Genomic DNA, 24,959 nt, shown 5'->3' on the forward strand with positions numbered 1-24,959 from the left:
GCAAAAAAACACATTGTTGACGGAGGACGGCTGCTTGCGTTGTGGCCGAAACGTCGTGAGAATTGTATTTTATTATGTTTTATTTTTATAATTTTATTATTTCCCTTCTACGTGACTTTACCGAAAGAACCAAGAAGACTTGATTCAACTTGTTATATTTAAAGACCTACCCATCTGAAACTTTTAAATTTAAATAATCTGTTCTTTTTATTAGAAAGAACAAAAATGTATTAACATAATACTCCGAGGGGAAGCTTCTATATTTTACCGTTTTCGAATTATTCATATTTGAAAATCATAAAATGTTTAATTTTTTATTCAAAACCGTCTGAATCCGAATATCTCAAAAACAATAAAAGATAGAACAATGTTGATTTGAAGCTTTCATGGTTCTTTCAGTAAAGTCACGTAGGTATAAAATAAAATAAATCAAGCGTCCGTCATCAGGTGGGAAAGCATGATCTGCTGCTGAGGCAGACTGTTTTAAAAGGTTTGAAATGGGTGTAGCCCAAGGGTCATAAAGAAGTGGGCGTGGCTAGTGATGTTAATGTGAGAAATTAGCATGTAGCTGTAAGAACGGAGAGCGGCCTCCTCGACGAGGGTACAGAAGTGGCTATGTTAATGTGAGAGATTAGCATGTTAATGTAAGAACAAAGAGTGGTGCAATCCAAAGGCACGAGAGCGCAATCCAAAGGACATGTGAGCATGAGAGTGCAATCCAAAATGCATGAGAGTGCAATGTAAATGACATTTGAGTATGAGAGATCTAAGAGAGAGGCCTACTCGACTCTCTGTGTCTCTCTTTCTCTCTATGCCTCTTTCTTAGATCTCTCATGCTCAAATGTCCTTTCCATTGCACTCTCATGCCGTTGGATTGCACTCTCATTCAAATATAGTTTTAATCTTGAATTGAATTGTGACCCTGAATGTAATTAATTTATTAACAAGGATGGGTGGGGAAAGGGGAGTGAATCACTAACTGCCTCCCTAGAGTCACCTGAGTGTGTATCTGTGTGTGGTGTTTGAGTGCAGCTTCAACCCAGTGTCTCCCACCAGCTTGATAAAAGTGCTGATGCGTGTTGCCTCTGCAGAAACTGCCCAGGTGTGAATCTTCTTTTTTATGTAATGACTAAGCAATAGATACCCAATGTCATGCACGTCTGAATAATGGGGGTGGCCTGTTTCTTGGAAGTTTGTATTACTATTTTAGAGCACAATATAATTAATTTTTGTGGAATTTTTCTCTTGTCTGAAAACATATGTGATAGCAGCTTAAGATACTCCTCACATGCTACTGTCAATGAGAACACATCACCCGAATATGGGAAAACCGGGATTAGGTGATGTTGCGGTGATTGTTACACTGTATCATAAACCTGACCAGTTTGATGAGTATATGAGTATTAATATTCATGTAGTAATCAACCCAGATACCTAAATATGTGTAAGGTTTAACATTTGTGGCAGTAGAGCTGCACAGTGTGCCAAGTGGACTACATGGGGCATGAGAGGAAACATATCGCTGGGAAAGGATAAGTCCTTCGCGTCCCTTGCATTTAGCAGGAGTTGGAGCCAGATGAGGTCATTTTTAGTTGCTGGAGAACTTGAATGATGGCCACCAGGAATTTGATGAAAGAAGAGAAATGTCAAAGTGGGTTGAGGTTCTTTCAAGTGTTTGGCACAATGTGTTCGAAATTACTTGGAGTATGAGGCTTATACAGGTTAGCTTCAGCTTTGGGTGGGACATTGCAGTTTCTGGTAGTTGTAGATATGGTAATTAGAAATGGGGATTTTAAGCTGTGTTTTATATCAACTAAGTTGATGGCAATGGTTAGTGGTAGGAATTCTTCAGTTTTTTTGCAGGTACATGAACGATGTATGTTCATGTGTGCTTATGTCGGCGGGTCGTGTGTGATGCTGGCCGTGTTGGCCTTTATAGGTGCTTGTGAACAGCACTTGCTCCAAATGTTTCTATGGTTATACAGGGGATATTTGTCTTTGTGCAGGTAAGGGGGCGGCCGTGTGTGCTGAATCAGATGGTTCTGCACGACCTGTGTGCATCAAGTGCAGGCGATATCCGTGGTGCTATCAATGCCCTGCAGTTTGCCTGGCAGTGTGGTGAGTGCACCAGCAGCTCCACTTTCTTCATGAATGCGGTGATGAAGAGTAACCTTTAAACGTTTCCTGTAAACAACATGAGCAGTTTTCGAAGCTTTCGTGACTGCAGGAATTACTCTTTGGTTCTTTCGGTAAAGTCACGTACAAAGAAATTAAATTAAATAATAATAGAATACGACGTTTTGATTGCAACACAAGCAACCATCATCGGTTGTGCTGTACGAGTGACGAATTGGCATGTTCTTCTTCTTGGTTCTTTCGGTAAAGTCACGTAGAAGGGAAGTAATAAAATAATAAAAATAAAACATAATAAAATAATTCTCACGACGTTTCGGCTACAACGCAAGCAGCTGTCTTCAGGTGAAGAATGAGACACTACCAAGCTAGGAGCTTATATATAAGCTGGGTTGGAGGTGGAAGAGCGCCTTAACAAAAAGAATGTGCATATGAAGAGGAGTTTAGCATATTCATGGGAAATGCGTAGGAGGTGGGTGGGGGGGTTTCAAAGTCATATTATGCCCATGCATTATGCAGGATCAGCAGCACCAAGGGGGGGTGCAGGGAGTAGCATTAACAAAGGAAAGGAATGTTAATGATATGTAGCTGCAGTTACTAAACAACCACGTAGAAAACTAAAGTATAAACTACATAAAAAACTAAAGTATAAACTGCATAGCACCATCAGTATACTTACTATACTCTACAATAAGCTGAGTTACTAACAGCAAGTAATACATTACAATTCTACGTCGTAAAAATTATATAATATGCTTCCATCTAAACTTTATTCTCTTACATCACACGAGCATATACCGTACTATATACTGCCATAGATAAACCCAACATTAAATTATATACTGTATTGCTATAAACCACCCTATACCTTATACATTTTAATATAACACTATGTATTATTCTACCCACCCTAATGTGTATCGAAATGGTTTATTACGTCCTTCCAATGATTGCTAAGCCAGAATCCATCTTCTCAGTTAAAATTGTCTCTGTGGGTGTATATGTGGATCGCCTCATGAACGAATCTCTCATGATAGCCAGATGGCTTGCAGAGAACCTCTGTCTTGGAGAAGTCAATGTCATGTGAGCCCACTGAGTTGTAACAGTGATCTGCCACGGCTGAGGTGTTTGTCCTACCGTGTTTCAGGTCAGCTTTATGTTCACGGATGCGGTCCGAGACATGTCGTTTGGTTTCCCCAATGTAACTGCTACCACAGAGGCAACTTAGTTTGTAGACGCCAGGGTATGTCTGGAACCACATCTTTTACAGACGGTACCAGATCACGGATTTTATGTACTGTGTTGAATCGGACCTGGATCTTGTGTTTAATCAGGATTTTGGAGATCTTTTTTGTGACCCCAGCAATGTAGGGTAAGGTGATGGTCTTGAAAGGCTCCTCCACAGGATCCTTCTTGATGGTTGGAGTGATGGCTTTGCGGATTGTGTAGTCGGAGTAACCATTAGCCTTAAGAGCTTGTCGTACGTGTTTGAGTTCACTGGAAATGTGTTCATGGTCGGAGATGCATTGGGCTCTATGATATAGAGTCTTGATGAGGGAATTCTTCTGGGATGGATGGTGGTGGGAATCCGGTTTTAGGTAAGCATCCGTATGGGTGGCTTTCCTGTAGACAGAGTGGCTCATTGAACCATCAGGTCTCCTTTTGATTAGGACATCCAAAAAGGGTAGCTTGCCATCTTTTTCGACTTCCATGGTGAATCTGATGGCTGGGTGTATGGAATTGATGTGGTCGAGAAATTGGTCTAGAGCAGGCCGGCCATGTGGCCAGATGACAAAAGTGTCGTCTACGTACCTCTTCCATAAGGTCGGGCGTAGAGTGGCAGTCTGGATGGCGTCCGTCTCAAATTTCTCCATGAAGATGTTGGCTACAACCGGAGATAGGGGGGAGCCCATTGGGGTGCCCTCAGTTTGCTTGTAGAAAGTTTCATTCCAGGTGAAGTATGTATTAGTTAAGCAGTGTCTCACCAGGGGGGGTACCCCAGCATTCAGTCCTTGATGAATCAAGTCTTCAATGATTGCGATGGTGTCAGGTACAGGAACCTTGGTGAATAAGGAAACCACATCAAAACTGACAAGCGTTGTAGCCGAAACGTCGTGAGAATTATTTTATTTTATTATGTTTTATTTTTATTATTTTATTACTTCCCTTCTACGTGACTTTACCGAAAGAACCAAGAAGATGAATCCCTGCAGTCACGAAAGCTTTAAATCGAAATTGGCATGTTCTGTTTACGTGACAACCCTCACTAGTTGGCTGTGTCGGGTGGCGATGGGTTTTAACGACACGTTCATATATTTACGCGATTTAACCCAAAAAACCTCTATTATGGATGATATTGGTCGCGAAAGCCTACACGTTAAACTGAATTATATCGTTCTTTTCATTCACTATCCGTAACATTTTTATTAAAAATTACGTAGTTTGCATAAATGCCAGAGATTTTCTTATACAGATATTCCTCAACTTATGAACACCCGACTTACGAGCACCCGCACTTACGAACCAGATTTTATGAAATATATATCTATATATTTATTTTTAAACATTGACTTAAAACGCGTACTCACACTTACAAACTAAACTGGGGAACTATTTTGGTCAGCGGCGCGATCCTCCGCAAGATAAGTCAGCCTCTCACTGGGAGTGCGTGTTTGTGTGTGTGTGCACGCGCATGTCTGTGTGTCAAAGTGGAAACACTGAAATAAGCTAGTGCTCGAGACCTCAGGGCAAAGGCGTTTATGATGCCTTCTGGAAAAACTCCATTTAGCATAGCCAGACTGAACCCCCCCTCGGGGTTCTCCCAGGAACAGGAGACTACTGCTGTTAGCCACGTGGAATGTTTGAAATGGGCTGTACCACTTAGACCTCTGTGGAATACAGGAGGCACAGTGGACCTGTTTTGGCTCCAGTCATAATGAAGGGTGGACAGTTCTCGACTCGGGGTAGGAAACTGCCAAACAACAGGGAGTGCCACTTATTTTGAACAAAATAAAGGAGGTGTGGGAGCATGGTGGTGAGGTTTGGGAAGCTGTAGGTCCCAGGCTCCGGTGGGCTTGACTCTCCATCAACAAGAGGCGAGGGGAATGGTGGTGGTCACTGGCAGAGCCAGTGGAGGGGGGGGGGGTGGCACGTGCCTCCCCAATGATCCGATCCCTAATTTTGATCGGCTCATTGGGATTTATCTATATATTTAAAAGGGAAATTTGTGATTATGTGTGTCTGTTCAAAATGTTTAGCATACTTCCCGACATGGAACAAACTTGTACTTTCCAGACTGTACACCATGCAAAAATTATTAAAATAGACTTTTGTATTTTGGGGGCGGGGGGGGGCTCAATAATGCATATTTTTTTGCACGGCAAGTGAGCTGTGACGTCACATCTGTCATGTGACCCACGCATGTGGAAGCATAACGGAGTGTGCCTGCTGACGTCACGCCCCCCCCAACCCTCCAAGGCGCGAGTAAAGTGCCATACAAATGTGTTGCAGGTCTAAGGCGTTATTTGCGCAGCATTGCTTTATTATTTCAGTCGTTTACTGCTGTACGCACCCTGATAGTTGTGTGTGTCTGCAGCAAGCATGTGTATGTGTACCTATGGATGCGCGCGCGTGTGTGTGGAGGGAGCGGTAATGTAGTGGTTTGCGCTGCGCTACGAACCCAGCGACCCGAGTTCGATTCCCGCTCACGGCCACCACCGGTGACGATTATTTGAACCAGTCCTGGGCCTCCCCTAGGTCGACTCAGCCTCAGACGAGTAACTGCTGTGGTGTGTGAACATCACCATTGGGGAGACAAAGGCGGCTGGGATGGTGCTGGCCACCCACCCCCTCGTGTGCCGTGCCAGCCTTCATAGGTGCTCACTAACAGCACTTGCCTCCTACAGTCTCACAGGCTACACGGGGGATCTTTGTCTTTATCCTTTGTGTGTGGGGGGGGGGGAGCAGCAACTGCGTAGCGATTCGCGCGCTGCGCTACGAACCTGGCGACCCGAATTCGATTCCCGCTCACGGCCACCACCGGTGACGATTATTTTAACCGCTCCTGGGCCTCCCCTAGGTCGACTCAGCCTCAAACAAGTAACTGGTGTGGTGTGTGAACATCGCCACTGGGGAGACAAAGGCGGCTGGGCATGGTTAATGCAAGCCCTGGGCGAAGCCAGGTAGTAAAGCTAGTTAGTAATAAATCGGCATTTTGCAACCCCCGCTGCCACTGTGTAGCATATTATTATGTGCCAGGGACTTTATAAGATGATAGGACAATCGTCTGAGTCCATAATTGGCAATAAGTAATGGCAAAGCAGTTATAAGTGACTCACAGAATTGTGCACAGTTGCGTATACAGTACACGACTTCCCTGAAGGCATACCTTCAGCGAGCGCGATGCCGATCTCACACGGTTTTAATTCGACCCTCGATCGATGGCTGCGCCATCGCCGCACACGCGTCGAATAAAAAGCCAGGGACAAGTCCTTACTTACTAACAACATCCATCATTTTTCATTGCTGGAAGGGTTGCCCCCACAACCTGAAAATCCTGGCTCCGCCATTGGTGGTGGTGGTTGCTTATGCCCCCACCGATGATGAACATCAGTGGAGGGATGCAGACAAGGCTGATAAGTCAGACGCCTTCTATAACCTCATGTCCCAGGTACAAGCTAAAGTGGCCCTTTGGGATAAGTCGTCCTGTTGGGTGACTTTAATGCCTGTGCGGGTTATGACGCAGACACGTGGGTCGGAGTGATTGGAAGGCATGGGCCATATCAGCTCAATAATAATGGGAGGAGGCTGCTAGGCTTGTGTGCAGCCCCTGGGCTTGTAATTCCCAACATGCTGTTCTGACATTGGTGCATCCATACAAAATCATGGATACACGCCAGGTCCAAGCAAGAACATCTGCTGGATTACAAAGTGACGGAGCAGTGGGTGCGTGCCCATGTCATTGACACCAAGACCTACCGGGGAGCTGATCTGCCCACTGACCATTGGCTTGTTATCTGTAAGATGCACCCTCCATTCTTCCACTCCGGTGTTGGGTGTCCATCTAGTACCCAATTCAAACCCACAGTAGCCTGGTCTCAGCTAGCTAAAGATACAGGCACTCCTTGACATACGCGATAGATGCGTTTCTGGAAAAGTGCGCGTATCTAAAAATCGTGTATGTCAAAAGCAATTTTCCCATAAATAATTGTAAAGGATGGTGTTAAGGAATTTCACTCACACTCACAGACATGATCACCTATATTATCCTAGCCTATATCAATCAATGCATGTACACAAAATAATACTTAAATTAAAATCATGTAAACTCTAATATACGTCTGATAAAATAAAAATGTAAATAAAGAATTACAGTAAGAAATAAAAAAGCGGTGAACACAACACAAGTAAACTTTAGAGCGTGCGATCTCATCGAGAGACATGAGTCAAAGGGAAGAGCGCTGGTGTATACGCGGAGAAATGCTGTATAGTATAGCACACTAGTTATAGTTATTGTATCGCACTGTCTGCTGGCAACGCCATTGGGTTGTGGTGCCAGGCTAGGGTGGCATATGTCGCGTTGTGGATGACGTTATTCTGAAAATTGCCTCACGCATGTCAAAAGGTCTAAATACAAAGCGCGCGTTATTCCAAAATGGCGTACAAAAGTGCGTAAACCAAGGATTGCCTGTAGTTGCAAGCAAGAATTTCAACATCACTTGCAGCTGGGGTTGGCATCGTCCCCCCTCCTGATGCTGTGAGGGGAAATGGGTGAGGTTCAAAACTGTGGCTCATGTAGCTGCAATGACTGCGTTGGGTATCCAGTCCAGACTTCCTGGCAGAAGCAGGAGGTGTTCCGGATGGATGAGAGAAAACGATAGGCCCACTCCCGTCATCTATAACATCCAACATCGGAGAATGAAGAGGCTTGCCGCAGCCTTTGCTCAGAGGTTGAGAGCCATGCGGCGCTGCAAGGATGAGTGGTGGGTGCTCTTTGCTGAGGGGATGGTTTCTGCCTCAGTAGCCCACAATCACAAATCACTATTTAATTCCATCCAAAAAGTTACTTGCAGCATCTCGCCTATCACTGTCCTTAAGGGAAAAATGGTGATCCGATCTCCTACCCTCAGGAACTGATCTGCCGGTTTTCATAGCATTTCTATGAGGTCTTTGGGGAGGGGAATTCCCTCAGCCCAGACAACATCATGGGGCAAGGTGTGCATGACTCTGCTGGGGCCTCTGTGCCTTAAATATTGGCAGAAGTAGTCACCTCTTCTGAGTGGTTGGCTGAGGTACCATCTGTGGAGGAAGTATGAGCAGCGCTCCGGAGTCTGAAACCAGGAAAAGCACCGAACAGATATGCTGAAGAAGAGTGGCGTCTGTGTACAGACTGCCCTACATGACATCATCACAACTGTCTGGACCACAGAATGGGTTCCACAAGATTGGAAGGATCCCTGGTGGCTCATCTTTTTGAAGGGGGACAGCACAGATTGTAAGAACTACAGGGACATTTCTCTCCTCAGTGTGCCGGGAAAGGTCCTGGCAAGGATGGCACTGTGGAACAATTTATTTTTTTATCCTGGGTAGTAAGTGTTATTTCCTAATTATTTATGCCTCAAAAGTACAGAAAATGGCTATTATTCCCCACAAACTTTGCTTTTGTGACCAGGACAGTGATATTTAGAAATTTACCTATTTTCCAGATTCAGTGCTGAGTAAACTTGGAGTAACTTCTAGAACATTCTAGAATTTTCCAGTAATTTATATAGTATAAATACAGGGGCCTTAAGCCCACCAGTTCAGTTTAGTTCCAGCTGCCTAAGTGGATACATATCTACATTTTTCTGAGAATGCATCAAGACAAGAGCGAAAAAGTACTCTGTGGAATTCTAGATTTGAAGCTTTCGTGACTGCACGGATTCATATTCTTAGGTTTTTTCGGTAAAGTCACGTAGGTAAAACATCAAAATTAATGAAAATAAAATAAAACAAAAATCACGACGTTTCGGAGGCAACACAAGTCTCCGTCATCAGGTGGGACCATCACAGCCGAATTAGCTGCATCAAGTGAGGCAATGATTCAAGATGTAATCCCTTATAAGCAAGTTGAAGGGGGGGGAGGAGGGGGGGGGGAGCTCATCAGAATGTGGTAGCCAATGAATGGAACGTATCGGGAGGGAGGGGGGCGGGGCTCAAAGACAGCACGGAGTGCTAACTTAGCACTCCGTGCTCCTCCTCCCCCCCCTTCAACTTGCTTATAAGGGATTACATCTTGAATCATTGCCTCACTTGATGCAGCTAATTCGGCTGTGACGGTCGCACCTGATGACGGAGACTTGTGTTGCCTCCGAAACGTCGTGATTTTTGTTTTATTTTATTTTATTTTCATTAATTTTGATGTTTTACCTACGTGACTTTACCGAAAAAACCTAAGAATATACTCTGTGGAAGCATCTGCAAAGATGTGTGAGGCCTACAAGGCATATTTTGGCATGCCTGTCGGGGATCAAGACAAACCCTGGGCACCTCATTCCACCTGTCAGAAATGCAAAAAAACTCTGGAAGGCAAGATGGACAATTGTTGCTCGGAATTTTCTGTTATCGAATTTGTAAAAAAAGAATAATTGTAAAAGTTTTTAATTTTAAAATGTTTTACAATTTCCAATGTTATTGAAAAAATATATATAAAATTTGAAAAATTTTGCGATAATCTCTTACACATTAGTCATGGGGGAAATGTATTTTTGTAGGATGGTACAGAGGGGAAAAAGAGAGCCATGGAGTTCGCTATCCCAATAATTTGGTGGGAACCCACTGACCACTCAAGCAACTGCTACTTCTGCATGGTGGACCCTTCCAAACGTTGGACTGGCAAAAATGCACCTGCCATCATGTATCCGGACCTTCCTTCATCCATCGCCCTGATGCCACACTGCCATGAGCTCCCCATACCCACTCCTCCGGAGAGAGAGCAGCCGTCTTTAGAAGAGAGCAGCAAGTCAGAGAGTCAGGAGGATGTAGATCCAGATGACAATTTAAGAGGTGGAGCTGAGGAGAGAAACCCATACCACCCCAACCAAAATACCTCAATGACCTGATTAGAGATCTTGGTCTCACAAAGTCCAATGCCGAGTTTTTGACGTCTAGGATCAAGCAGTTGAACTTGTTGGATGAAAGTGTGCAAGTTGCAGATCAGAGGAAGCTTCACCAACCTTTTTGCAGCTTCTTCTTGGTTCTTTCGGTAAAGTCACGTAGAATGACAGACCTGTTCTTCACCTGAGGACGGCTGCTTGCGTTGTGGCCGAAACGTCGTGAGAATTATTTTATTATGTTTTATTTTTATTATTTTATTATTTTCATTCTACGTGACTTTACCGAAAGAACCAAGAAGATTAATCCCTGCAGTCACGAAAGCTTTAAATCGAAAATTTTTGCAGCTTATTCACCTGTCAAGATGGGCTCTGCTTCTGCCACAATGTGACCAGTCTGTTCAAGGCAATCGGAATCGCCTGTAACCAGAATGAGTGGCGTCTCTTCATTGACAGCTCATCCAGGAGGACAGCTCATCCAGGAGCCTCAAAGCCGTGCTGCTCTATAATGGTCACAAGTACCAGTCTCTTCCCCTAGCTCATACGGTGCACCTCAAAGAGGATTACAACAGCATTAAGACCTTGCTGGACGGCTTGAAGTATGATGAGTACGGCTGGGAGGTCATCAGAGACTTTAAAATGGTGGCATTCCTGATGGGTCTCCAAGGCGGTTTTACCAAGTTTCCCTGCTATCTTTGCCTTTGGGACAGCAGGGACACCAATGCGCACTACTCTGGTGAAGAACTAGGGCATAATTGGCTGTAGGATGTCCCTCAAAGTCCATATCCTTGATGCTCATCTTGATAAATTTAAGGAGAACATGGGAGCGTACTCGGAGGAGCAAGGCGAGAGCTTCCACCAAGATATACTGGACTTTGAACGCCGCTACCAAGGACAGTATAACGAGAAATTGATGGGAGACTACATTTGGGGGCTGATTCGTGAAAGTGATTTACAGTATACTGTAATCGTAAATCTCGAAAAACTACTCACTTCTAAATCTTTTTAATAATTTTTGTATTACTTTAGTATAAATACAGGTGTAGTGACATCGCCGGATGTCCCAATGAAGTGGGTGCAGTACCGGCCCTAGAGGGGCACGGCGTGCGGAGTAGCGACATCGCCGGATACCACAATGTTGTGGGTGTAGTACGGCCCTAGAGGGGCACGGTGTGCGCTGAATAATAGCACTGGATGGTACCACGCTTTAAGTGCAGTGCCGACCCTACAGGACAGGGTGTGTGGGTGCCGACCGAAGGATAAGGTTGTGTGAGGCCATGGCACTCTGGTTGACCCGGAAGGACACGTGACCAGTTAAGTTGACAGAGGGGGCCCCAAGAGGGGGCTAGGGGGTTCACTTGATTGGGATCCAGGTCCTTCCCGAAGATTCTGGAAGGTGGACGTGGCCAAGGGCGGAGCCAGCCATGCCACAGAGAATATAAGCCGGGTCCCGAGAGGGGACCGGGGTTGTTGTTCATCCTGGAAGAAACCCTTCGTCTACGATCTCTGTTCAACGAGTCTCGAACACGTGGACCGGGGCCGAAGTCCCAGTCCATAGTAACTAGTGTAGTAACTTAGCTGGGTGGTCACCACCTTAGGTTGTTATTCTGTTAAGGGGAAGTTACCCTGTGTGTTGGAACTGAATAAATGTGTTACCTCCAAAGTCTACACCTGCGACTCAGTTGAACCCATTACACATGTTAATTTTGATTCATATGTTGTTTTTTTCTCACTTTATGTGAACGAAAAGACACAAATTCGCCCGTTTTCTAATTAAAAATAGGAACATTTCAAAACATCACTCTCCTGATCACAAAAGCAAAGTTTGTGGGGAATAATAGCCATTTTCTATACTTTTTGGGCATAAGCAATTAGGAAAGAACACTTAATACCCAGGAACAAAAATTGTGTTACATAGTGTTGAATACTTATTCAACATTTGTTTGCCAGGTTCTCTAAGGAGAGGCTTGCGGAGCCCCAATATGGTTTCAGACCCGGGCGGTCCTGCACAGATGCCATATTCACTGTACGTTTGCTACAGCAGAGGTGTAGGGAATTCCAACAAAACCTACATCACTCCTTTATTGACCTGGTGAAGACCAATGATTTTATCAACAGGCCAAGGTTCTGGGCTGTTGTTTGTGATTTCGGAGTCCCTGACTGGTCACTATAATTAAGGGCCTTGATTATGATGGGCAACCCCAGGTAAAGCTATGTGGCTTGAAGTTATAGCCATTCCCTCTTCACCTTGGGGTGCGACAGGGATGCCCTGTGGTTCCCATATTATTTAACATTATCTTTGACCATGTAGTGGTCATCCATCTTATGTATGCTGATGATCTGGTAATTGTTGCCCGCTCAGAGGAGGAATTGGAGGTGCTGCTGCTGAACCTGGAGCATGCCAATAAGAGGTGGGGTCTTACCATCAGCCCCACCAAAACTATGCACCTGCCTGGGTATTTTGGGCCATCAAATACTCCACCCCCTCAACTCACCATTGGTGATGGGGCAGTTGTGGAGAGAGTGGAGAGTTTTCCATACCTGGGCAGTGTGCTTATGACCAGCTCCGGTTTTACATCAGAGGTCTCACTCCAAATCAGTCCAGCAGCATTATCTTTTCATCGGCTGCGTAACAATGTATGGAAGCTACCTGGTCTGTTGCTACACATGAAGCTTTGGGTCTCCCCGGCCACAGTCATGTCCTCCCTTTACGCTTGTGAAACATGGACCCGTCTAATGGAACATCCGTGCCAGTTAGAAACATTCAGGCTGGCCTGCTTACGATCTATCCTGGGTTTAACCAGGCTAGATTGTGTGAGGAGCTCACATCCTTGAGAGATCTGGACAAAGTCCCATTGGTGAGCCCCTCCGGGAGGCAAGGCTGCATTGGATGGGCCATATAGCCTGCATGCCCAGCCACCACATGCCTAAACAGCTTTTGTTCGGCCGGATAGAGGGGGTTAAATGGGTGCGGAACTGGCTATAGAAGAGATGGAGTGATGTGGTCCATGAAGATGTGGAGCTGAGTGGACTTGCCGATGACTGGTACCACCAGTGTCAAGATCGGCCTCTGGAGGAGGCTCGTAAAGGATGCTACTGGCCAGTTGGAAGCAGTCGCCCTCCAGCAACAACTGAGAGCAGAGGAGTGACGCTGACAACGAGCAGAGCGCCGAGCGGCTAAAACACAGCAAATTGGCACAGTAGGTGCACAGGTAGTGCATCGGTTGGTTATTTCATTCAACCCATGGCACCTGGGTCTGTCTCGTGACCTCCTGCCAGCAGGCTATCAACACTTCACATGGCCTTAAAGTAGACTTATCCTGGTGTTATATATTTTGGGTCTTGAAAATTTTATAAAAATAAAAAAAAAATTCAATGAAAATAAAAAAATGTGTAATTTCCTGAAACTATGCAAATTATGCTAATGTATGCAATAACGATAATTAGGTTCTGCCTCGTCTCGGGTAGTATTATCAATCGGGATAATACAATGAATTGTATAAAGTTATGCAAGTGTGATGTAAGTATGCTGATTAAGCTCGGCTTTGTTATCTAGGGTTGTATTATCAATCGGGATAATACAATGATTCTCGCTTTAACTTTTACTGATTATGTTTTAGTGCTTATGTCAGGTCTCAAAATTCAGATCTCTCTGCAAGATACAGTTCTTATAATTAAGATTATTATGCATGAACTTAGGAAGGCACCACTCAGACTCTTCTGTGTTAAGCAACTTTAATCTCTAAACAAAAACAACACTAATATGCGAACTCTTCTGCTAGGAATGTCAACACAGTACTCCTGGAGATGTCCTCCTCATTGATCCGTACATTTAACCCTCAATGATAACGTTTGTTAAACTTTGTAACAGAACAATCGGTTATTTCCTCAGAGTAAGGCGAGCATACATGGTGATGGGAAAAAGTCCTTAAAATTAATGTGACAATATTCATACAAACAGCAATAAACAAAACATATCCCGAAAGCAAAGGTAGACCTCCATGAATTCATTGGTAAGCTTATGCAATTAACGAAATGTCTTGGAACAATGTTGTACGGAAATGTGCCTGTCTGTCTAGCAAATGCTTATAAATTGGCTAAGGCTTCAACACATTCGCGGGCAAGATTCTGTAAACAAAAGAAAGATTTCTACACAATAGTCTCCCTGTGAATGTGTAGATTTGTAATATAGATCTTTATACATGTGTAATAAAAGACTCGGACGCTTCTCTCTGTCCTGTGTCCTTTATTTGGGTTCGATCTCTTTTCCCTCACGGCACTCCCCTATATACTCTCTGCTCTGCAGCCCCAGGCTGCTGTCGCTCACGTAGCCCAACTCCCTCCTAGCAGACCCGCTGCTGTCTCGTCGCGCAGACCCCTGCTGCCCAACTCCTCCCTTGCAGACCCGCTGCTCTCCGCAGCCTCCTCGCTGCTCCTGCTGCCCCGGGGTCGGTCACCGTTGGCCGACGGTGCCGATCCTCGTGGCCCGTGTGTGTGTGGCGATCTCGCCACCCTCTCTCTCACCCTTCGCCCTGCGTGACCTCACACTTTCCCAGTCTCCGATCACTCCCCTACTGCTTCCGGTTTCCCCCCTTATAGACCTGAACCCTCTCCCCCACGTGACGTAACTCCTCCCCCCATGACGTCACTTCCGGGAGGTCGTTTACGCCCGCATTACACCACCCTCCCCCGTAGAGAAAATCCAGCCGACCTCGGCTGAACACAGCTCCAACAAGCAATGCGAGCGAACACGACCGAATACGAAATAGGACACAGAACACACAATAATATACCGAAGAACAAGAACACAACACAATAATTAACGAAATGTGAGGGATTTCGAGCGGGTGCGGGTCGCCGGGCCATCCCGGACGGTCGGTGGCCCTCCCGCCGAGCGGGAACGTGGCAGGGTTTTAAGAGCGACAGGCTGAAGTTCGTCTGTCGCTATTGGAAGCCTGGCAACGTCCCGGTCCCCTATTCTCGAAGGCGCAGCATCAGAGGCATCCCGCAATCGTGTCCGCGGCGGGGTTGGAAGGGCTGCGGGCCTCAAGGGTTCCGCAGCCGTGGTAGGCGCACCCCGAGCTGAGTCTTCTTTCCCCTGCCGCGTCACGGCCGGCTCGTCTGTGAAAGGCACGACAGGCGCTCTAGCAAAGTCAGCAGGCACAGGCAAGGGCGAGTCGGCAGCAACAGACCCCGGCAAGGCAACCTCAGGAGATGACGCATCCGGTCGAGGGGCCACGTATGGTTTCAACCGAGATGTATGGACGAACCAACGCCGAGAACCAAACCGAACACGCGCCGACTGCGGGTTGGGAACCTCGATGAGGCGAACCGGCCCTTGCCATGGCTTATGTAACTTAGGAGAGGTACCTGGCCGCACCTGTGGACAATGGAGCCAGGCCAGGTCCCCCGTTTTCCAGGGGCATTCCCCTTTCGAACGTCGCGCACACCGCTCGTTCCGAGCCTGGGCTTTGGCCGTAGCCATGCGAGCCCCTACCCGCGCCTCAGTAACTCGGCGAACGGTGTCCTGAATATAATCAGGAAGAGGCTTGACAGGTCCCCTCGCTCCGGTTCCCAACTGTTCATTAATCGGCGGTACGTTTTCACGACCGTACATTAGAAAAAACGGCGAATATCCTGTAGCCGCATGCGGCGTCATCCGGTACGCTGAAAGCACCCCAGGGATATGCAAATCCCAATCCGATTGTTTTTCACTAACCGTATGGCACAACATGGCGGACAGGGTCCGATTAAGCCGTTCCACCATACCATCCGTTTGTGGGTGGTAGGGAGATGTCCGTATTTTTTTTGTACCCAGAGCCGCACACACCTCCCCCAACAATTTAGAGGAAAAATTCCGGCCTTGGTCTGTAAGGAGCCTCTCCGGCGCCCCTTTGTCCATAACATACCCAAATAGAAAGGCGTCTGTGATAGACGCCGCTGACTGGTCAGGCAAGGGCCAGGCCATCGGCCAGCGGGAGAGGTACTCCACCCCTACCAGCAAATATTTATTTCCCCTAGCGGATGGCGGAAAGGGTCCCAAAATATCTAACGCCACATACTCATTAACTCGAGACACCTGAATAGATTGTATTGGCGGCACATATGGATGTTTAGGTGGCTTACGGCGGGCACAATCGGGACACGCGCGAACGTGCCCGACGACATCCGTCGTCATGCCGTGCCAATAGTAGTCTCGCTGCAGCGTCAATAGCGTCTTCTGCACCCCCAGATGTAAAAGCGTGTCACAATGCAGAGTCCTAATCAATTCGTACCGTAATGATGCCGGTACAACAAGACGCCAGCGTTCCTGCATCCCTTCCCTCCACATCAGCAAGCCATCACGGAGAGCGGTTTCCGGCACGCCTCCCGCACAGAGTCTCCCACTCCCCTTAACAGGCCGCTTACGTAACGTTACCAAAGAATCATCCAACATATGTTCCCGAATCCACACAGACCTCGGGAGATGTAGAATGCCATCAGCCGGTCCCCCATCAGCCGGCCCCGCATCAGCCGGCCCCGGCTCAAGCGGAGCTTCAGGCACTTCGACTGCCAGCGCGACAGGCTGAGGGGGGTGCTGAATCGGGCCACACCTATGCGTCCCCGACGCACACGCGCAAGGGGATCGCTGCGGCAGCCTGGAAAGTGCGTCCGCATTAGCGTGACGCACTCCCTTCCGATGGTGAATTTGGAAGGAAAATTCTTGCAGCGTGTCCAACCACCGCGCCAGCTGGCCGGATGGTTGGTCCATTTTAAGAGCATACTGCAAGGCCGCATGATCCGTGCGAACAATAAACGAACGACCGTACAGATACGGTCGAAATTGGCGGAGAAAAAAAACAATAGCCAAAAGTTCCCTGCGAGTGACGCAGTAGCGGGTTTCAGCGGGAGACAAAACCCGGCTACCATACGCCACCACGCGTTCCACACCACCTTTGGACTGAGATAACACCGCCCCAATGCCTGTGTCACTCGCGTCCGTATCCAGAATGAAGGGATGTGCAAAATCCGGATAATCCAACGTCGGTGCCGTAGCCAATAGATCGCGTAGGCCTCGAAACGCCGCCTCCTCTGGCGGTCCCCAAGCAAATTTGTGTCCTTTACCCGTCAGGAGATGCAAAGGCCTCGCGATCGTAGCAAAATTTGGAACAAACCTCCGATAATATGAGGCGAACCCCAAAAACCGACGCACATCCCCCACCGTGGCAGGGGTTGGCCAGTCACGGACGCACGCAGTTTTGTCCGGATCTGTGGCCACCCCGTCCGCACTGACGATGTGCCCCAAATAACGCACGGAGTGTTGCAGTAGGTGACATTTCTTAGGCTTAAATTTCAAATTAGCAGAACGCATCCTGATGAACACAGCCTCCAACCGCGATAAATGCTCGTCAAATGTGCGGCTGAAGACGATAATATCGTCCAAATATATAAGACATGTCTCCCACTGCAACCCCGTTAATACCAACTCCATCAACCTCTGAAAAGTGGCAGGGGCCGCATTCAGCCCCATCGGAAGACAGTTAAATTGGAATAACCCCTGCGGCGTACGGAAAGCAGTCTTTTCTCGCGAGGACTCGTCAAGGGGAAGTTGCCAGAAGCCCGAAGAGAGATCTAGCGTTGAAAAGAACTTCGCCCCCGACAAGGCATCGAGAGAGTCGTCCATACGCGGCAGGGGATACGCATCTGCCACCGACACTTTATTTAATTTACGAAAGTCTACACAAAATCGCAATTTGCCATCTTTCTTCTTGACCAAAACAACAGGTGCGCCCCATGGGCTGTTAGACGGAGATATTATGTCCGCAGCCAACATGTCATCCACTGCCCCTCGAACATGCTCTCGCTCAGCCGGACTCATCCGATGCGAGTTCAACCGAATAGGGGCAGCGTCCCCTGTGTCAATATGATGGTAAAGCAACGAGGTGCGTCCTAAGTCCAAATCGTCGGAGCTAAACACATCAGAATAGCTCGATAATAATTTACGAATCGCACAACGTTCTTCCCCGGAAAGAGCTGAATTCTCCCCACACAATTCAGCAATCCAGCGGTCATCTGCAGCTCCGGGGCCCGAAACACCTCCAACAACCCCCCGGCCGGACAGATCATCATGAGCTGTAAACGCAGTAGTGGCATGTGCCACAATGGTACCCGCCGGCACACACACGCTTTCGGCACTCGCGTTAAGCACCTGCAAAAACGGCTGCTGGTCTGGCCGAACAATAGTTTGTGCCCCAACCAGCGCCGATCCACCCGTGATGGTGGCGGACGGCGACAACAAAACCCCAATCGCTCCTTGACGACCAGGTACAGGCTTCCGATAACGCAAAGGAATGAGAATCTGTGAGCCAGGTGGAATATCAACAGACACTTCGGACAACGCCTGCACCTGTGCGACAGGAGCAGGTCGCCCCCAGGGCGACGGCAAAGACGCAATTTTACGGCCTTCCGGTAATTGAATGCAGTTCTCATTAATTTTAATTAGAATGGGCATTTTGGCCAGAAAATCGGTCCCTAATAAACAAGGAACCGCAAGAGACCTCGAAATTAACACAATTCCCGAGGCCGACACTCCCCCGATAGCGATTGTAGCGTACACCTGGCCCACAATGCCCATGCTACCCCCGTTCGCGGCGAGGCAGGAAGCGTAAGCCGGACTCACGGCCTCTGGTGGGATGTTCAAGAGATGGAATATTACATCCGAAATAATGGTCGCGGACGCTCCGGAATCCACCAAAATCCGTACGTCCACCCCTTGTATCGACCCAGGTACGGTGGACGAACCGGTAGCGGCCGCGACGACCCTCCGAGCCAACTTACGCCACTGCGTTACCAAACGACAAGGCGCAGTCAATGGCCTCCCGTTATTAAAAACACCCGGATCGCATGACAACGGTGATGAGTGAGGTGTCAAGCCTTGCCGGGTGTCTGGTGCGCACCGACTTGCCTGTGCTGGCGAATCCTTTCTTGGAGCGGCCGCTGTCGAGGCCTCCTCCTGGGGCGGACCCGGGACGCGGGCCCAGCAGTCCCTGGCATAATGGCCCTTACGCCCGCAGCGGAAACAGTCGATGTTGTTGCGCCTTGCTGCGGGCGCCCCGTCCCGACGCGGCCGTGTCGGCGGCGCAGCCCGCGGCCCCGGCCACGGAGCAGCGGCAGCCGACAGCTCCTGCGGGCTCCTGTCGTCCGGCACATAAACTGCCTTCTTGGGGTCCCAACCCACGGCTCCCCCTTCGACGATGGGCCCCCCCGTCCACGCCGTAACTTGCTTCCACCGGCGCAGGTTGAACTGGGCGTCCAGACACTTAGCCGCAGCCCGGGATGTGAGCTTGTCGTGTCCGCACACCGGCATGGGAATGCCGAGATCCCGGGACAACTCCAGCATCTTCCCCAGGATGAGAGGTTCCAACAGGTCAGGCTCCATCTCCGGGTATGCGGCCATTGCCAGCTCCAGTACCGCGCCCCTATACGCCACCGGAGACTCCTCGGGTGCGCGTTGTCATTGCACAAACCGGCGATGAGCATCATCCGGCGGCTCGTAAGCGTCTGCCATTTCGTCGAACACACCACGCAATGTTTTCTTCTTCGCGGCTTTTATAGAGCGAAAGAATCGAACGGACTCGTCATCAAGGAGAGTCGGAAGAACTTCTAATGCCTCGGCGTCAGTCCACCTCGCCGAGCGTACCGCTGCCAAAAATCTGCAGGCGAACGCACTCCAATTGCCCCCGATGGAGAATTCCTTGACAGTCGTTAGGTGACGACTGCGACTCCTTGGCGCGCTCCCTCCAGCCGCTGACTCATCCGGTGGCATGTTCAACATGGAGTCGCAGCGTGGTGTCGACAAGATGGCGGCCTTCCGTCGAGGAGGGCCCAAAATGGCGGCTTCCCGCCTTTCGTCGTGCGCCACGCCCAAGATGGCGTCTTCGTGCCGCGTGGCTGATGGCGTCGACATCGAAGACAACCCGGGCTCCTGCGGACCACCAACATCTCCTTCCGACGTCGCCCTCGGCGTAACGAGCTCACACAACTGTGCAAGTACGTTCTTGAGAGTTTCAAGTTGCTCCGCCATCTGACTCCATCTTAAATCCGCGTCCTTTGGTGCAGACTGGCCCGCCGACGCGGCGACATCTTGGACCCCCGGACCCGCACTCATCCCAGCACGGATCTCCTCCTCTGCCGGAGTCGGGTCCACCGCAGGAGGAAGGTCATCGTCGTCGGAAGATGAAGCCGATGCCGGAGACGGAATATTCTTTTTTCTCAGTTGTTTAGCCATGCCGTTACACTTTTGACACCAGTGTAATAAAAGACTCGGACGCTTCTCTCTGTCCTGTGTCCTTTATTTGGGTTCGATCTCTTTTCCCTCACAGCACTCCCCTATATACTCTCTGCTCTGCAGCCCCAGGCTGCTGTCGCTCACGTAGCCCAACTCCCTCCTAGCAGACCCGCTGCTGTCTCGTCGCGCAGACCCCTGCTGCCCAACTCCTCCCTTGCAGACCCGCTGCTCTCCGCAGCCTCCTCGCTGCTCCTCCTGCCCCGGGGTCGGTCACCGTTGGCCGACGGTGCCGATCCTCGTGGCCCGTGTGTGTGTGGCGATCTCGCCACCCTCTCTCTCACCCTTCGCCCTGCATGGCCTCACACTTTCCCAGTCTCCGATCACTCCCCTACTGCTTCCGGTTTCCCCCCTTATAGACCTGAATCCTCTCCCCCACGTGACGTAACTCCTCCCCCCATGACGTCACTTCCGGGAGGTCGTTTACGCCCGCATTACACATGTTTAGTTTCATCAATTAATTAATTGGTACAGTTAGGCAAATCACAAAAATAATGACTAAAATACTTTAACGACCATATCCACGTAACTCAATGGACAGCAATGCTTTTCACGATCAGCTAATATTTAACGCACCACCTTAGGATGGCCATGCTTTTTGAAACACAGAGAACGTTGGAGTACTCTTGTTAGTTCCGATATGTGTGGGTGGGCATATTGTTTCCTTGCTCAACTCTTTGCGTTAAGCAGACGCCGAGGTGGGGCGTTTCTTGTACCAAAAATGCCTTGGTTCCCTGCTGGGCGATGAGTCGTGTGTGTGTGGGCGTGTCATACACACGGTGCTCCCTCTCCCTCTTGGCTGGAGCAGCAGGGCCCTCCGCTGCTGGATGAGCTGAGTCGGCACGACGTTTGTCTTTGAAGCAGTTCATCCGCAGGTCGCCGGGGCCGGCACTCTTGCTCGGCTGCGCTGATTGAGCGCTCTCTCCTGCTATATGCTCTCTGGTGAAGCACGGTTGTGCTTGCAGCTTGTCTGCAGGTCGACGGGGCCGACACTCTTGCCCGGTTGCGCTGGTTGCGTGCTCTTTCCTGCTCTCTGGCGGTGCACGATTGCACTCGCAGTTCGGCTGCTGCTGCTGGTCCTGTGCGATGCTCGCTTGGTCGATGCTTGGCGCTTTTGCCCTTTTTCCACGTTGATTGCTTGTCGTTGCTTATCGCTCTTTCTCTCTTGCTGCTGGTGGGAGCTGGCACTCAATGTAGAATAAAACTTTTAGCGATGCTTCGTCTGTCAGCGCCGAACTCGTACTCGGTGACACATCGCTACTCTGCCAGCCTCGCCATCCTTGGTCGATTGCGGAGCCCACTCCCGGAGCTTGCCGAAGCAACACTCAATTTCCGTTGACTTCGTAGACTCGTGGCTTCTGCCGATGCAGCTCCCTATCGATGTGCCTGTCACGGGGGCAGATTCCCAGAGCCTGCCGCTTGCAGAACTAAGTTGCATTATCTGTGTCCTTGCTTATATGTGAAATTTTCTCCCCTCTGCGCGTCTATTGCGAAACAACAGATGCCCTTTGTCTCGATCTCCTCCCGTGGCCGCAGCCACCTGGTTGCCCCCCCCCCCCTTTGACCTTTGACTGGCTGCTTTCGATCACCATGTTTTTGTTTGCATCCCCCCCCTCTGCCTTCGTGGTGTTGCTATCTCAAAGGGAGGCACCCTCCCTTCATACGTATTTTTTTGCTACCATGTGTTGTGTCAAATTGTTGGAAGAGAAAGGCGGCCGGGAGGCTCTGATTCCATGGAATACATATTATCTGGTCTTGTGTGTTTGACCTATTTTCCTTGTATCTCTTTTGAGTTACCCTAGGTCTAATACCTCACGATTATTATTTGGTTTATGTTTGACCAAGATTTGTAATGTACCAAAGTTGTTACCACTGGTATTTCAAGGGTTGTATTAACCTTTGCTCCCTGTCTGTATCCAGGGATCTGTGCTTTTTATTCTCGAGTTATATTTTGTTATCCTGAGGTTGAAGATATCACTAAGTTTTCACCTACATAGATAGAGGAGAAAAAGAAAAGAAAAAAACTCCAGTTGTAATGTCCGTTTGCCCTGTAGCTCTCGCCTGTGTGGAAAACCGATTGGGGAGGTGTAAAGGCTATGTCAGCAAGTTTGATTTGAAACCAGGCTGTTCCTGCTGGAGATTTGTTTGTGAATGTCCAAAACGTCCCACGAGGTCGTGACTTCATGGTCCCCTGCCCCGTGGAGATTTTCCAGAGTCATTAACCTCCCTTTGCCCCGGGGTTTTATTATTCAATGGCCTCCAGATGCTTGGTGTGGCTTGTGGGAGGTAGCGGGGTGAAGGTGTTTATTTCATTTTTTTATTGATTATTAAAAAATATATATATATTTTGGCAGAATTATTCTTAATATAATTTTTTGGAAAAAGGCCTATATATATACAACACTGGCACAAGCGCCGTGGTGATATCACTGCCACTTAGTGGAGAATGGCGGTTGTTGTGTGTGTAAAAGTGGTGTCGCGGTCAGAGCGCTGCGCTATGAAGCTGGCCACTGTAGTTCGATTCCTGCTCACGACCAATACCAGTGACGATTATTTGAACTGGTCATGGGTTTCCCCTAGGTCAATTCAGCCTAAAATGTGTACCTGGTGCAGTGTGTAAACATCACCACTGGAGAGACAAAGGGCGTGGTGTTGGCTACCCACCCCCTCGTGTGCCAATGCCAACCCTCATAGGTGTTCTCTAACAGCACTTTTCCTAATATTCTGTTAAAGATACATGGGGGACCGTTGTCGTTGGTGATCCCCCCCGTGTGTGTGGGTGTGGAGAGCAGTAGTGCAATGGTTAGCACGCCAGTAAAAAGTGGCCAGGCGTGGTGCTGCCCATTCACCCCCTCATGTGCCGTTCCAACCTTAAAAGGCACTGCTCACCAACAGCACTTGCCCTAACAGTCTGTTCAGGCTATACTGGAGATCGTTGTAATTGGTGTCTTTGTCTATGTGCGTGTGCCCCGTGCATGTTTTTTGTGCAATTTTGGTGACTCGTGCCCCTTCTAACAAGCAAGCCAGCATCAGGACTCAAGGTAAGTTAAAATAAAACAGATTTTTGTTTACATTACTTTATTTTACGTTATATTAACTCTGCAGTATGTACCACAGTATTACATGCAAATGTACAATCTTTTTTCTTATTTATGAGTTTAACAATGCTTCCCTTTTTTGTAAAAACTGTAACGTTTCAAAACACTGACCGTATGGGCATTTAAATACACTACATTATTGTGTTCCGACTTATTAATTGTTTGATTTACGAATGGGTCTCAGGAATGAATTATGTTCGTAAGTCAAAGATTGCCCGTAGTCATAGATACCATTTTTTCTGTCTTTGATTTGCTTGGTATCATGTGTAGTTTAGCAACCTCATGCTATGACGGGATGTATTGTACTTTCGGATAGGTTTGTATGTGTGTAATTGTTGTATATGGCATGGTGGTTTGTGGGGTTTGCGAGTGTTCGTGTAGATGTGAATTTATAATTTCGTGTACATGTGTGTGTGCAGACACATCTGACAGTACAAGCTCTGTATTTCCGCGGAAGCTGTTGCGAGGAGGTGTAGGGCTTGGATTAGGGAGGCGCGGACGACGAGGTACAGAGTCCCCCACAAGTCCTGAGGAGGCAAAGGCCGTCTTCGGGGGAAGGGATGTGTCACTCTTCCTTTTCCATGCGCTCGGGAAGATTTTGCACTGCAAGCGTAAGTGCTCATGTGCACACACACATGAACATTACTGTATTCTACAGGCAATAATGCAAGATAAGGCTCGTGTAGTGCCATTCATTTTAATTTCAGAATAGTCCTGACAAGTTCATCTCCATGCAACATTTTACTTACATTTTTTGGTCTTGACTAATGCAGATTCAGGTAGAATTCCTTTTTCTTTTTAAAATGAATCATTAATTTAAAACAACACAGACGTGCAAGAAGTACTCGGCTAAATCTTGACTTAAAGCTTTTGTGACTGCAGGAATTCATACTCTTTGGGTCTTTTGGTAAAGTCACGTAGATAGAAAAATAATAAAAAATCACAACATTTCGATCGCAACACAAGCAATCGTCTTCAGGTGAAAAAATACAGCAGGCGGACTGCTGAGGCAGGAAGAAATATAGCGAGGGAGCTACTGCAGCCATAGGTTATAAAGGTTTGAGATGGGTACAACCCAAGGGTAAGTGGGTGGAGCTAGAGATGGAATTTGCAAGTAAATGTAAGATCTCTAGCCCCGCCCACTTACCCTTGGGTTGTACCCATCTCAAACCTTTATAACCTACTAGCAGAAGTACCCGGCGTTGCCCGGGTGAAAAATATATTTCTTAATAACCTTACATATATACACAGATACTAAGGTATTGTCAAAGCCCGGTGGGCTTTGACAATACTCACCACTCACGCTCACCACTC

General features: G+C 48.1%; 1 protein-coding gene across 5 annotated transcripts in view; it reads left to right on the forward strand.

Annotated features, from left to right (window-relative positions):
* Positions 1-24,959, forward strand: part of RAD17 (RAD17 checkpoint clamp loader component) — a 94,337-nt gene that overhangs the window by 37,589 nt on the left and 31,789 nt on the right. For all 5 annotated transcript variants that reach the window (XR_013640089.1, XM_078877129.1, XM_078877131.1 and 2 more), the window contains 4 exons: positions 1,033-1,102; positions 2,007-2,118; positions 23,571-23,588; positions 24,065-24,256. Coding sequence is in view for 4 of the 5 variants with exons in the window: in XM_078877129.1 (XP_078733255.1) it covers positions 1,033-1,102; positions 2,007-2,118; positions 23,571-23,588; positions 24,065-24,256 (392 nt within the window). In the remaining variant the exon portion in view is untranslated. The remainder of the gene's footprint in view (positions 1-1,032; positions 1,103-2,006; positions 2,119-23,570; positions 23,589-24,064; positions 24,257-24,959) is intronic.

The sequence above is a fragment of the Lampetra fluviatilis genome, chromosome 46 (assembly GCF_964198595.1).
Source record: "Lampetra fluviatilis chromosome 46, kcLamFluv1.1, whole genome shotgun sequence".
Classification (NCBI taxonomy): domain Eukaryota; kingdom Metazoa; phylum Chordata; class Hyperoartia; order Petromyzontiformes; family Petromyzontidae; genus Lampetra; species Lampetra fluviatilis.